At 42.7% G+C, this 14,762-nt stretch overlaps 1 protein-coding gene across 1 annotated transcript in view; it reads right to left on the reverse strand.

Annotated features, from left to right (window-relative positions):
- The window catches only part of CDC73 (cell division cycle 73), a 95,620-nt gene extending 91,309 nt beyond the window's left edge, over positions 1 to 4,311 (reverse strand). The window contains exons 1-2 of the mRNA XM_022579200.3: positions 4,075 to 4,311; positions 1,502 to 1,607 (exon numbers count right to left, since the gene is read on the reverse strand). Of these exons, the coding sequence (XP_022434908.1) occupies positions 1,502 to 1,607; positions 4,075 to 4,205 (237 nt within the window). The 5' untranslated portion in view covers positions 4,206 to 4,311. The remainder of the gene's footprint in view (positions 1 to 1,501; positions 1,608 to 4,074) is intronic.
- Between the last annotated feature and the right edge of the window lie 10,451 nt (positions 4,312 to 14,762).

Here is a 14,762-nt window from a genome sequence, read left to right on the forward strand (position 1 = left end):
CACCAAGTCATCCTTGGGCCATGAATTCAATGAATTCTATCATTACCACAATTTTCACTACCATTTTTATAATGTAAACTAAGGACAACAGAGTACGGGAAAAACATGTGGTTATGGGATTATACAGTTATAAACCCTTTGTTACTTTATATAAGCAACAATGAACAAGAACCCTTAATATCCCTGGCTAACTGTCTTATGTTGAGTACTGACTGTACTTCACTGCAGCAAACATTCTGCACATGCTCCTCAATGACAGAGATAAACTACATTTAATCACTTAAAATTAATCTGTTTTTAAGAAGTTAGGTTAAAATTTAATTTCTGCTGATGAGTATAAACAAGAGCCCACCGATTTTTTTTGTGCTTGTTTTTAAAAACTAGTCTACATGGAATATCATAGTTAAAATATCTGAATTGATTTTCTTTAAATTACTGTGTCTAAGTATTATAACATACTTCATCATTTGGTCACTAATGAATTATATATACGTTATCACCAACAAAAAAAAGTATGAGTCTATTCACACTAAAATAGGGGCTATGAGTAGGAAAAACTCATTTCAGAAATGGTCTGCTCACAAGAAAGAGCAAATAATACAAAGGAGTTAGGAGAAAACAAAATTTGTAGAACCCTAGACTTTTAGAATTCTGCCCTTTCAATCTGTCAAATATTTAAGAAATATAATAGTTAAATCTTACGTGACCAAAGGTCCTAAGGTCCACAGTTAACAATTACAGAATCAGTTATGTACTACAGCCATTCCCCAGAGACGTAATCTAAACCTATACCAAGTGTCTGGATTATCTTTATTACCCCAAAATGAATGGACTTATCCAACAAAACATTCTAATTAGTGCCTGATTCAGTTTTTAAAGATCTAATATGAGCTCACATAGCTTTATAAAGCGAGATGCTGATATTTTATCTCACTATTTCCAAAGTCTTAAATAGTTTCACCCTACATATTACTTTTTTCAATACATACTTGACACTAAATATATATTTCTTGTTCAGAAAAGCAGTGTTCATACACTCAGATGCAGAAAGCAGGCATCTTTCAAGCATCTGAAAACAAATGAATTTATCAATTAAGTATGAAGAAAGTGTATAAAATTGATTAAAAATTCATTTTAAAAAGCTGTCTACTAAACTTGGTTCTTTTTGATGCCAAAAAAATTTTTTTCCCTTGCAATTAAACTAGATTTCTGAATATCAAGGTCCTTCCACAGGCTCATAAATTTTTTAAAACATCCCTACAAACAGCTTTGAAACTTCTGTTGTTATAAACATTACTCACATCTTACATGTAAAAAACTCACAGATTTAAAAAATATGCATAAATCACAGTGATCTATCTAATTTTGACCCTCCAGGAGACTTTCATATAGATACAAACAAACTTTTCATTCTTCTGATCTAAAACACATGACGGAAGTTATCCACACCAAATGATACCAACTATCAAATCAAAAGAGTTTTTAAATGAATTCTACTTACAGCTGCACGTCGGACATAAACAGGATGAGATAGGTGCACATTATTAAGTAGAAATAAGATAGAATCCAATGTGTAGTATTCTCTGGGTTGGCCTTCCTTCCCAGTCCTGAAATGATTAAGACAAGATTTTTACTCACAATTCTAATATAACTCCTTCGGCTTAATCATATGTATTAATTTATCTACACTCACTTTGCTATCCAACGATGGATTTAACATAGCTAACAAAGATACACGTAGAGTATGAAATTTAGTAAGTGCAACTGTCATTTGGGCAAAAGAAACACAGAAGTAGATAGTGACAAAAAGCAAGAAGTAAGGAAAGCACACCATATTCATACTTTATTACTACAGACTTTTTAGAATTTGGCCCAATTAGGTTCTGGGCTTTGTCAATAGAGAGAGAAACCTAATCAGTTAGACAGGATCCATAAGAAAAAACAATCAAACTGATTAAAAGAAGCACAACTACGACTGGTGCTAAACTTCCAAGATATGTATCCTGTCTCCTAAGTAAGATACTGCTGAACAACGCTCTTCAACACAACAATTAATTTCAGACATTTGAGTCTTATGACATCCCTCAAATTAAGCCAATGATGTAAAACCAAAACTAATTCTACCTGTAATAAAACAATGTCGTCTAGGAGTGCAAGCTCTATCACTGCAAGCACATACTATTACTTGCTCAACAAATGTTAGTGTCCAATCCCACCCTCCCTATTACATTCTCTCTATCTAGAAATATCAACGTGTTATTTAAATTCATCTGAATACCGCCCAATACAAACAGCCCCAAACCTACTTTTCTAGCCTCTGTTTCCATTTTTCCTCTAAATCAATATATTTCAAACCACACACCACTTATGAATCGTTGTACTGTGAAATATAATATATGAGTCACAACCTGGTATTTCTTTATGATATATAAAAACAAAAAATAGAATGCACTGCATTCAATAAGGATAAATTGTTTAATGTTATGTACACGTGTGTATTTACATATGCACAGAGAATAACAGTAAATGAAAATGATGGTATTGGTGTGATACACTGCTGTGAAAGTTTGAAATCTACTATTCTAAGCACTCCTTTCTCACTACTTGCTTCACTGAATGGCTGTCAAAACATTTTCTTTCCAGCTCTCATGCCTTTAACCACACAGTTCCCTCATCCTGGAACACCAAACCCACCATTTCACCCTCAGAGTTCCTATCCATTCCTTAAAGCTTATTCATTTGTTCATTCACTTATTCAAGAAAAATCTGTAGCATGTCTATATGCCAAACACACGTCCGTGAAAACTTTCCTAACACCCCCAGGTAGAAGTGACTGCTCTTTTAAGAGCGGGAATGAGATTCTTATCAAGTTATGTCTTATCTCCTCTACTCTCTTCGAGATAACCTCCTCTGAGGCACCGACCCAGCTCCTCACAATTTTTCCTAGTTCTCAGATTGAACAGCCTCAAGTACTCAACCATTTTTTAAAGAAAAACCAATCAGTTAAAAACCCAATCAGCCCCTAGCTCTTATGGGTGGGGCAGAGAGCTCCTAACCTCTTCTAGTTTGGCACTGCCCAAATCAAGTTCTTTTCCCCAAACTCTTAAAAGTTGTTTTTAAAACCCAATCAAATGCAATTCTGTCTGGGCAAATTCCTTCTGGAAGAGAAAAAACACAGAAAACTCAGAATGATTTCTCCATCAACATTTCACAAAGCTAATTAAATCGTAAGCCCTCGAGGCCAAAAGATAAAAAACAAAAAAATAAAAACCAACCAACTAAACTTCCCCTAGCTTTTCATCAACTCTTCCTAAAGCCCACTGCTCCCACTCAATCAAACAAAATGAGTATGGAAGTTCTGGCCCAGGTTTCTAGCTATCCAAATGAAACACCACTGAGAGAGACATCACTCAAAAGGCCCCCCCAACGATGATCAGACATCTCTCTCTCTCTCTCTCTTTTCGTAATACATATGTATATATCTATATTCTTTTTCAGAGTCTTTTCCCATTTACTTTTCCCATTACTCCACTTCAGCAGTAACCTTCTCCCTGAGGAAACTCCTGCCTTCACCTCCAACAGATTCTGACTACTGTTCCAAAGTCACCGAATCTCTTTCCCGTCCTAACTTCAGAGTTGGTTCCCTTCTCTCTGCTTGAGGGAATCGGGAAAAGAAAAAGAACAGATCAGGAGCTGCAAGGGGCCAGCAGAGATAGTTACAGAACAGCCGCGTAGAGAAAGGAACAACTAAAGAACAAAAAAGAGACTTCTGGGCACCCGGCGGTGTGATCCTTTCTACACCTGTGCACGCAGCCAGCACTCGGCACACACGGGCAGAAACAAACCGCCACAGCACCCTCCCCCGACGCTCAGAGGATGGACCGCTGCAGACAGCTCTCCTCCAGCTCCCTCCTCACCTACAAGTGCAACTCCTACTCCTGGGAAAACTTTTTCTCCGGAGCACCGGTTTTCCTCCATCCCCAAAGGGAACGGGGGGAGGGGTTCGGAAAGAGGGGGCCCGGGGCCGCCCAACTCTGCCCCGCCGCCCCCCGGCCCCGGCCGCGCCGGACTCACCCCCAAACCACGTAGTTGGTCTTCACATTCTTGGGCCAGGAGAACTCGCCGAAGATCACTTCGTCCCCTTTCACCACAATCTCCTTCTTCTGAATGTTGTACTGTCGCAGGACGCTGAGCACGTCCGCCATCTTCGCCCCCCTCGCTGCCGCCCGCCCCGGGCTCCGCCGCCGCCGCGCCCGCCGCCCTCTTCGCCTGTCGCCTCAACCCCCGCCTCGGCCGCCGCCGCCGCCGCCGCGAGCCAACTGCAGCCGCACTGGCAGCGGTCCGCGCCTACGACAGCAGCTGAGGAACGAACCACCCAGGCCGCCGAGGACCCCGCGCTAGCAGGCAAGGCCCCGCCGCGGGCTGCCCGCGGAGAACGCCTGATCTCGCGACGCCAGGGCCCCCAGAGCCGCCGCCCGCCGCCAGGGGGCGCCGCGCCCGCCCGGGAAACGCCCCTCCCAGACTCCCACTCGGCGCGGGGACGAATCCCGTCCCGAAACTCGGAGCGCGGGGACGCCGTGCCCACGTACGGCGCACGTACAGGGAGCATTGTCCGGCGCACGCGCGCGGGGCACGTAACTCATCCTCGCCCTCCCGCCCCGCGTGGCGCGTACGCGGCAGGCGACAGGTGCGCGCGCACCTGCGCGGAGGGTCTGAAACCTCCATCTCTAGAGGGCGCACTGGGTGCTCCACGACCCACCTGGAGTGTGGCCAGTGACTCTCGGGTCTCCTTTAGCCAGGATGGAGTTTGGCGAGAGATTTGCAGAACCGGGATTACCTTCCCAGCTAGATCGGACCCGCCTAGGAAATGGCCTCTAGGTCTTAGTGATTAAGCCCCCTTTGAAGGGACGGGTTTGTGGGGGGTTGTTTTGGGGGTTGTTTTTTATTACGTGTTTTTGGTGGACTCGCGTAGTGGAAAAGACCGCGTCCAGTGGAGATCAATCCCGGGCACTGGTGTTTGTTAGCTGCCTTTTGACCTTGGTCGAGTTACACGCCTTCTCACAGCATCAATTGGTTAATGGAGAAAATGGAATTAGTATAAGAAGGTGAAAGCACCTAGCAAATCATCTAAATATCATAAATGTTGGATCTTGCCCCTCAATTCCTTGGGTGGTGACTTTTTCCATCCTGTCCCCTTCTCCCCGCCAACCCCAAAGGGCTACATTTAAATGGCTCCGTTCCAAGATGCTGATAGGAAAGTTACAGAACACGAACTCAATTTATTGATAGAAATTCAATATACTGTGGCCTGTTTACCTTAATTGAAACATATCCCATAGGCCATTTTTTAAAATTTCTCTTACTATAAGCAGAAAGGAAAAGAAGGCAACTTTGTGATTGACATAACCAAATTCTGTTACCTGCTTTGAAAAGACTCGATTCTCGTTATCTGCCCTGCAGAGACATACATAGAAGAATGTGGTTCATTTTTTATTTTTTTTCTTCTTTTTTATTGCGGTACGCGGGCCTCTCACTGCTGTGGCCTCTCCCGTTGCGGCACAGGTTCCGGACGCGCAGGCTCAGCGGCCATGGCTCACGAGCCCAGCCGCTCTGCGGCATGTGGGATCTTCCCGGACCGGGGCACGAACCCGCATCCCCTGCATCAGCAGGCGGACTCTCAACCACTGCGCCACCAGGGAAGCCTGTGGTTCATTTTTCTATACACTCTCTAGCCATTTTGCAACTGAATTTGAGAAATTTTGGCTATTCTGCAAATGTTCCCGTTACTATCGTATTTTCCTAAACTTCACCCCAAACACTCAGGTTAAAAAGAACGTTTTTTATTTATCCCCAGCACTATCTACTCTATTTATACTTGTATCAGAGCACCCAGTACTACTTGACTGCCTCCCCTACAAAACTAAACGACAATAGACCTGTGTCATCCTATCAGAGTGTCTTGTACATTATTTGCCACGTTGTTGGCCCCTTAAAAAAATGTTAAATCAATAAATGTATAAATGAGTTCAAGGAAGTCAAAGGGCCGCCAGGGAAGCCCTAGCCACTGTTTTCAATAATAAAATCCTTCATTTCTGATCCAGCAATCTCATGTCTTTTGTCATCATCTATGAAACTGATACAAATTAACTTGTCAGCTTTCAAGTGCAATAAAATCTCAGACCCTTCCCAGTTCTTGACCAGGAGTTGGCAAAATTTTCTGTGAAGGGTTGAATGATAAATATTTTAGTGCTTGTGGGACATGTATGGTCTCTGTTACATATTCTTCTTCGTTTGTTTTTTTGGTTTGAAACAATCCTTCAATTTACAAAAATCACTTGTAGGGCTTCCCTGGTGGTGCAGTGGTTGAGGGCCCGCCTGCCGATGCAGGGGACACGGGTTCGTGCCCCGGTCCGAGAAGATCCCACATGCCGTGAAGCGGCTGGGCCCGTGAGCCATGGCCGCTGAGCCTGCGTGTCCGGAGACTGTGCTCCGCAACGGGAGAAGCCGCAACAGTGAGAGGCCCGCGTACCGCAAAAAAAAAAAAAAAAAAAATCACTTGTAGCTTTCAGGCCACAGATGGGATTTGGTCTGAGTTTGCTGGCTGTTGTTCTTGATACATTTATTGGTCAAACAAAGTTGGGTTTTATGACTGTTTGCTATAAGGAAGACCATACATTATGTGTATCTGTGCAGTATCTCTGTAAGAGGGTGTTAGGATTATTATAGGCTTTGGGACTGGTGTTAGGTAATTTGGGGAAACACTTAAGGATGTGGAGCTTTGCTCTTCTTTGGATCCTGTCAGGAAGCAAAGGTAAACTTATGACTGTGTATCTTAATTTTCTCCAAAGCAGGGATTGCCAAACTTTTTCTGTAAATGGCTAGATGGAAGATATTTTAGGCTTTGCAGGTGAACTATGGTCTCTCTCACATATTGTTCTTTGTTTTTATTTTCTTTTATTTTTTTACTTTTTAAAAATGTTAAAAACCGTTCTTTGCTCAAAGGCTGTATGAGAACAGTCAAGGTCCAGATGCAACCTTATCTCGAAGGTGAGAGGAATGAAGTGAGGCTGAAACTGTAACTAGCAAACTGTAATGACCCCAGTAGTGGTCATTTTAGGATGTGTGTTCAGATATGATTCCTGGGCTTCCCTGATGGCGCAGTGGTTGAGAGTCTGCCTGCCGATGCAGGGGGCACGGGTTCGTGTCCCGGTCCGCGAAGATCCCACATGCCGCAGAGCAGCTGGGCCCGTGAGCCATGGCCGCTGAGCCTGCGTGTCCGGAGCCTGTGCTCTGCAACGGGAGAGGCCACAACAGTGAGAGGCCCGTATACCACAAAAAAAAAAAAAAAAAAAAAAAAAAAAGATATGATTCCTGAGTGGTCTTGTTTTGTCTTGATCCATCATGGTCACAGAGTGATCTTATCTGAAGTCGGTGCCCTGTGAAATTATTTATATTTAACGGGAGAATATCATGGCCTCGCTTTTGGTATGGATGCAGATCCTGGATGTCAAAGACAGCTTTTCTCTTTGTCTGTGAGTGGACAGAGGGCTAGACTGACTTCTTTCACTACTATTGCCTTGACAGTGCCCACCTCAGGTGCCCTCTTAGATTTACACAAATCTAACAAACAGGTGAACAGGTCTTTGTTCTGTGCTTGGCCCTCATATCATAGTGGAAAGTTGGTGATATTGGAATTGGAGAGACTTGGGATCAAACTGCAATTCTGTCACCAATAAGTGTAGCCTTGGTCATGTTACTTGCCCTTCGTTTTTTCATTACTAGCTAGAGATAAAAATATTTCATTGTGGGCTCTGGTTTCAGACTACTTGGATTAAAAGCCCAATCTATCAACTGTATAACTCTAGACAAGTTACTTAAACTTTTGGTGCTTTGGGTTCTTTATATGTAAAATGAAAGGTAAGAACATACCTGCTTCATAAGGTGACTAAGAACAGTAAATGAAAAAATATGTAAAGTACAGATGATCCTTGAACAACACAGGTTTGAACTGCATGCGTCCACTCATGTATGGATTTATTTTTTCAATAGTAAATACTACAGGGTTTCCCTGGTGGCACAGTGGTTAAGAATCCGCCTGCCAATGCACGGGACACGGGTTTGAGCCCTGGTCCGGGAAGATCCCACATGCCGCGGAGCAACTAAGTTCCCCGCGCCACAACTACTGAAGCCTGTGTGCCTAGAGCCCATGCTCCACAAGAGAAGCCACCGCAATGGGAAGCCTGCGCACCGCAACGAAGAGAAAGCCCACGTGCAGCAATGAAGACCCAATGTAGGCAAAATTAATAAAAAAATAATAAAAAATAAATAAATTTATTTTTTTTTAAATAGTAAATACTACAGTACTACACGATCTGAATTGGTTGGGTTCCCGGAGGCAGAATCTTGGATACAGAGGAACCAAGTTTACGGAGAGCCAACTATGACTTACTTGCAGGGGTGTCTGATTGTGAAGCGCCCCTAACCCCAGCATTGTTCAAGGGTCAACTGGAGTTCCCAAGTAAGCTGTTGTTTGCCGAATGAGTTTCTATATGTGAATCACTCAAATGCAGTATCTGACACATCAGTAAATGTGAGTTATTTTCCGCTCTTCAAAGTGCTGTTTCCTAACCTCCTTAGCACCCTGGAGAGTGTCAGGCACATTGATCTCTGTTACTCAGTGGAGGGTTGGAGGGAAGACAACGGTAGCCTTCTACAGGCTCCAGGTCCCTTCCTTCTAGCTCAGACCTGCAGCACTGCTGGGGAATTCTCTGTTCGCCTTCACCTTCCCCTTTACCTTCTTTCTTCTTCCTTTCACCTCAGTTGTCCAGATCACCTGGTCCTGCTCCATCCACAACTTCATAGTCAGTCTCTTTGTCAGTCACTTCTAATCTGATTTCTGCTACTACCATGACCATTCATGAGAGTTTGTTCCTTGAAAGGTAACAATATCTTTCGTCTTGCAAATCAAAGTATCTGTATAAGTTCTTACTCCTTCACTAATGTCCTTTTTTGCTACTATTGACTCTGCCCTCTCTTCAGAAAACTTTTTCCCTCCATAATTCTGCCTACATTGTCTTGCGTGGATTCCAAGAAAGGATAAAAATACAATTCAAGGAAAAAGAAAAGGGTTACAAAAGCCTCTCTATGTTCTTTGCCTCTTGTTTGCAGAAAAGCTGAAGTCTCCCCGACTTCCCAAGGTCACAAAGGAGCAGGCTCAAGCAGTTAATGTCCTAATGATTAGGACAATAGAGTCATAGATTCAGTGTCTGATGCACATTCTGAGTTGTTTTACAAGTACTATAACTACCACCAGAGGACATGACATAAGCTGCTCCAACTTGAGCAGTACTGAATCTATGGCCAGCACAATTCCAAGAACTGGCCTCAAGAGCATGGGATTAAAATTATTGCTCATAATAATCTGTATCTTTGTGGGCATCAAAATAATTGTAGCTTTCTCTGCCCATATATGTAAGCTGGCAACTTAAATTGTCAGCAAAGAGATGCTACAGACCAATGTTGACATCTTCCACTTGAAAAAATGGTGCCCTATGTCAGCATGAAGAAGTTACAGAAGATGGACCTTTGCCCCTAACCCTATAGAAATGGAATGATGTTTGACAGTGGGGAATTGAAAGCGGCTCTTCTGCCCCTTTCCTGTTTGCCCATTTCTGTTCCTCTCTAACCTTCAAAGAACCTAATTATAAGAATGAGATCACTAGGCAATTTAACCTAACTCCTGATTTATGCTCTCCTGAAGCACGCCATGCCTTGCCTAACCTGTCAATTCTCTTCCTGGATAAAAAGAAGTAAGAATGAAGAATTAAATAATTAAAGAATGATTAGCTCTCTCCCCACAAAGGCCTCCTAAGGAATCCTGCAGGCAGATCATGTGGGCAAGATAACGTCTGAAAAGAGAGTCAGCCAGTCTGCATACAGAGGAGAATGATGCAGAACCCAACCTCCTGCCTTGATGATTCACTGAGATTCTTTCCCCCATTTTTCCCTTTAAAAACTATCATGACTGAGCAGAATCTTCGGAGTTGGTTTCTGGACACGAGTCCGCCTTCTCCCCAGATTGCTGGCTTTTCTAATTAAAGCACCTTGCCTTTCTAGTGACACTTGCCTCTCGGATTATTGACTTTTGAGCAGCGAGCAGCTGAACCTGAGTTCAGTAGCAATACAAGTTCAGCCTCCTCTTAAGGAAAGAAATAGGACAGGGCAAAGCAATAGTGACCTCTATGGAGATAGAGAGAAAAGACAACATTTCAGAATGCAAAGGTTAGGAAACATCTATCACAAAATGCTGTTTGTTCAACACCAGATGGCAATCAGAGGTATTAATTTGTCTAGTGCAAGGCTTATAGACTACCCGAGATCTTTTTTTTTTTTCATTTGAGGTATGGCTGATTTACAATATTATGAAAGTTTCAGGTGTACAATGTAGTGATTCACAATTGTTAATGTTATACTCCATTTATAGTTACTATAAAATATTGGTTATATTCCCTGTGCTGTACAACATATCCTTATAGCTTATCTATTTATACATAGTAGTTTGTACCTCTTATACTCAACCCCTACCTTGCCCCTCCCCGCTTCCCCCTCCCCATCGGTAACCACAACTTTGGTCCTCTATATCTGTAAAGCCACCCAAGATTTTAAAAACAATTTGCTCACACTTCAAAAGAAAATATTTTTGTTATTGTCATTCCCAGTCTATTGACCCAGAGATTGACCCAGAGATATAGGGATTTAGAAATTATATAGAATAAGTGCTTGACAAAAAGTAAAAGCTAAATAAATATTTTCATTAGAGTCCACTGGATGCTAATTCTTCAGCAAATTGAAGTGGTAGAGGTACCACATTCTTTAACAAAAGTTTCCCTAATCCATGATATAATTTTCATTTCCTTCATAAGTATGTCCATGGCATACTTGGTTAAGGAATTCCAAGTCTTCCATATAGCTATAAAATCCTCCCTATCTGGTTTTCTTTCCCCTGTTCTCTGGGCTCAGAGCATTTAAATATCTTTCAGTTTGACACTTAAAAATTCTGAATAAATCTTGACATAATTCTTTCCCATCTTACTATGCTGGTGGATATTCTAATCTACCTCTCCAAGGTATTTTCTTATTCATTTCATTCGTGAATTAGGAACCTGAACTAGTTGAAGAACTTAAATAACATTTGACATCCCCATTCATTATGGCTTATCCCTGGGTTCTTCCAAAAAGATCACATAGGTCCCTGTGGTATCAAAAAATATATATATATATTTGGCTTTTGTCCCCGGTTTGGTTCCTGACACAGAGCTCCTAAAACTCTTGGAATTTCCTGAGTGGTTGAAGTGCTTCCCCCCAAACACACATCTCAATGGAAGGGACAAGTTTGAGTCCCACCAAGTCAGTGATCCAATCAGCCACGCCCATGCAATGGAAATTTGATACCAACTCTGGAATGACAAGATTTCGGGGAGCTTCCGGGCTGGTAAACAGGTTGATTTGCTGGGAGGGTGGTGCTCCTGGCGAGAGTGCTGGACTTCTGCACCCAACCTTCCCCCAGCCACTCCCCAGGCATCGCTTCTATTGACCTGTTCCTGGTTTGTATCCTTCAGAATAAAACTGTTTTTTGTAAGTACAGTGCTTTCCTGCATTTTGTTTGTTTGTTTAGTCAATTATTGAACTTGAGGTGAGGTCGTATTAACACCCAAATTTGTAGCTGGCCAGGCAGAAGTGTGGGCAGCCTGGACACCCCCTTTGTGGCTGGTGTCTGAAGTGGAAGCAGTCTTGTAGGACTGAGCCCTTGACGTTTGAGGTCTGTGCCACCTCCGTGTAATTAGTGCCAGAATTAAATTGAAATGTAGAACACCCAGTTGATGTCAGAGCATTGGAAAACTGGGTGTTGTTTGAAAAAGCAGAGTCCTTATCAAGCTTTCCTGTGAAACAATAATGTGTTGTACTTTTTGTACTTGTTGAATGAGAAACTCTATAATGCCCAAAAGCTTACAATGAATCTCAGTCATGGTTTTAAACTAATGTGGTTTTAGAGTTGCAGTCTATTTGGGAGAAAAACACAAGGGGGAGACATTGTTCAGGCTAAGACAATGCATGGGCACACATAAGTTTGTTTTTACCTTTTCAAATGGGAGTACTTAACAGTGATGTCAAAGTAAAAATATGACACATCTTTGTGAACCATGAACTATACACCGTTTACAACTTTACAGCGTTCAAAAATTTGTTGAAAAGATAGTGTTATCTCCTATGGGGCAGGAAACTTGTCTGTTTCGTGCATCCAGAACAGAGGCTGACTGAATAAAGGATGAAGTAATATAGGAAAACAAATCCAGAAAATGACCATAATGCAAAATTCACAGGATTTTAACAGAATACACAAGACTTCAGTGAAATATCAGGCTTTCTCTAGTCTGTGTTAGGTGTGGTAGGTTGAAAAATGGTCCTTCCCCCCAAAATGTGGAGGTCAAATCCCTGCAACCTGTGAATGTCACCTTATTTGGAAAACTGAGTCTGCAGATGTAATTTAGTGAAGGACCTAGAGATGAAATCATCCTGGATTTTTCAGCTGGGCTCTAAATCTAATCACAAGTGTCCTTATCAGAGAAGGAGACATGAAGAAGGAGGCAGAGATGTGGCCACAGCCAAGGAACACCTGGAGCACCAGGTGGAAGAGGAAGGACATGAATTCCCCTTTATAGTTGCCTCTAGAAGGAACACAGCGCTGCCAGATTTCGGACTTTTAGCCTCCAGAACTGTGAGAGAATAGATTTCTGTCCTTTAAGTCTGTGGGAATTTGCTACAACAGCCCTAAGACAACTAATACAATAGCTGATCCCTGAGGGCTCACAATCACGCTCTTTTTAAAGTTTCTTTGGAGGAAGCATTTTCCAAGGTTCCTAGATGTCTAAGGTCCACAGGTTGGACCCACTCTAGAGAACCTCCCAGAAGGCCCTTTCTAGTAGAAGATCTCATCATTTACTGATCTGAGCAACTTTCAACGCTAGGAAGCGGAAAACCCTGCTCTTGATGTCAAACACAATGTGTGAGCTTTAACTGACAATTTAAAGAATAAAAAACGAGTTTGAAAGAACATTCAAAGATATGTCAATTCTTTTAATTGATACTATGTTGAATCTTGAAAAAAAATTGTAGAACTCCTAAGGCTGTATTTACCAATATATTCTTGATCTACCTATACTGGCCATCCCCCATTATGTTCACACATAAATGAACAGCCCACATCTTCGTGTATCATTGCAGACATCACAATTATGACCAAAAATCATCACTTCTGTAGCTACCCAAAGAAGTACAAAGCAGTTGAAGATGATGAATATATCATGCTTAATTCAGGCATAACACTTTTGTCTGAAGTACTCTCATTTGGGAACTCCTTTTTAAAAATCTGTCCAGTGAATTCTGTGCTTAACATAGGCCATCTATACTATATTAAAATTAAATTGGGACATGATTGTTTCACCTCACAATACACAATTGGAAACAATAAGGGAAAATTCTACAACAAAACAAAGATACAGTAAATTTCCTAAATAGCTGTCTTTTGATAAAAAAAAATCCAAAAACACAAAACCACACAACATTGTAGATAACAACATATCTTCATTTTTAAGTTTAATTTTGGATTTATGAAGAATGACTTTACACCTTTTGGGGTATTTGTTTTTGCAACCAATTTTCATCCTTTTATGAGGTAATGAAACATGGCCCACTTGAAAGTAGGGAAAGAACTCTCAGAACTAAATCTTAAATTTAGCTAATTGAGCATGAAGGATCAAAAAAGGTCTGAATTTTTCTAATAATTGTTTAGAATTTTAGACATACCATTTGACCTTTGACCTAAACAAATAGATTTCAACGTCCTCAGTAAATAAAGGCCGACCCACCTCTTCTTATACAGTCACGCACAAAGGGCTACTATTACCGTGACTGACACAATCCTGTCATTAGCAGCACTCAAAGCCATAGGGAACACTCCTGGGCTATTTTAAGTTTTATTTTCTAATTTTATTTTGAAAACACAATCTTTGTTTTCTTTGGAATGAACGTTCTAAGTTGGATGGCTTTTTTTTCTAAAATCCAATATTCCCATGATTTATATGAGTTCTCGATCAACGGCCGAATTTTGAGATGACACCTTTAGGCTCTGATTTCACCAACACAAAAACCTGTCCGATAGGAAGGTGCGCTGACGCTGCCTTCCTATGTAAACATCCCAGGCACTTTGATTCCGTGTCGAACACTCATTATTTTTCTTCTCCGTTTTGTCAGAATGTTGGCCACAATCCCCAAGAACTATCTCCACGTGCCTGTGAGCCTTCATGAGCGTCCCTAACCCTAAAAGGAACACGTGCGGGGCTTGGATGAACCTTGAGATGTGCAGGTGAGGCCTCGGCGAGGACTCCGACAACTGTTCCCAAGTGGGCGGGGACTCGCGGGACCCCGCTCTTCGGGAGCTCAGACAGGGAGGAGCCGCCGGCCGCGCAGAGAGACCGGCGCCTGCGCGGGCAGCCCGGAGGGGCGTGGCCGGCCGGCGGGGGCGGGGCGGGCTAGCGGGGGCCGGGCCGGTGGGCGGAGGCGGGTTCTGCGGGGGCGGGGAGGGGCGGGGCCGTCGAACGAGGGTGGAACCGGCGGGAGGAGGCGGGGCCGGTTAGAAGGGCAGGGCCAGTTAGAGGGGCAGGGCCGGCGGATGGCTGCGCCCGCAGCGCGGCGGGGCGGGGCCG

The sequence above is a fragment of the Delphinapterus leucas genome, chromosome 1 (genome assembly GCF_059928025.1).
Source record: "Delphinapterus leucas isolate spDelLeu-1000000601 "Yukka" chromosome 1, BTC_Dleu_Yukka2, whole genome shotgun sequence".
Lineage (NCBI taxonomy): Eukaryota > Metazoa > Chordata > Mammalia > Artiodactyla > Monodontidae > Delphinapterus > Delphinapterus leucas.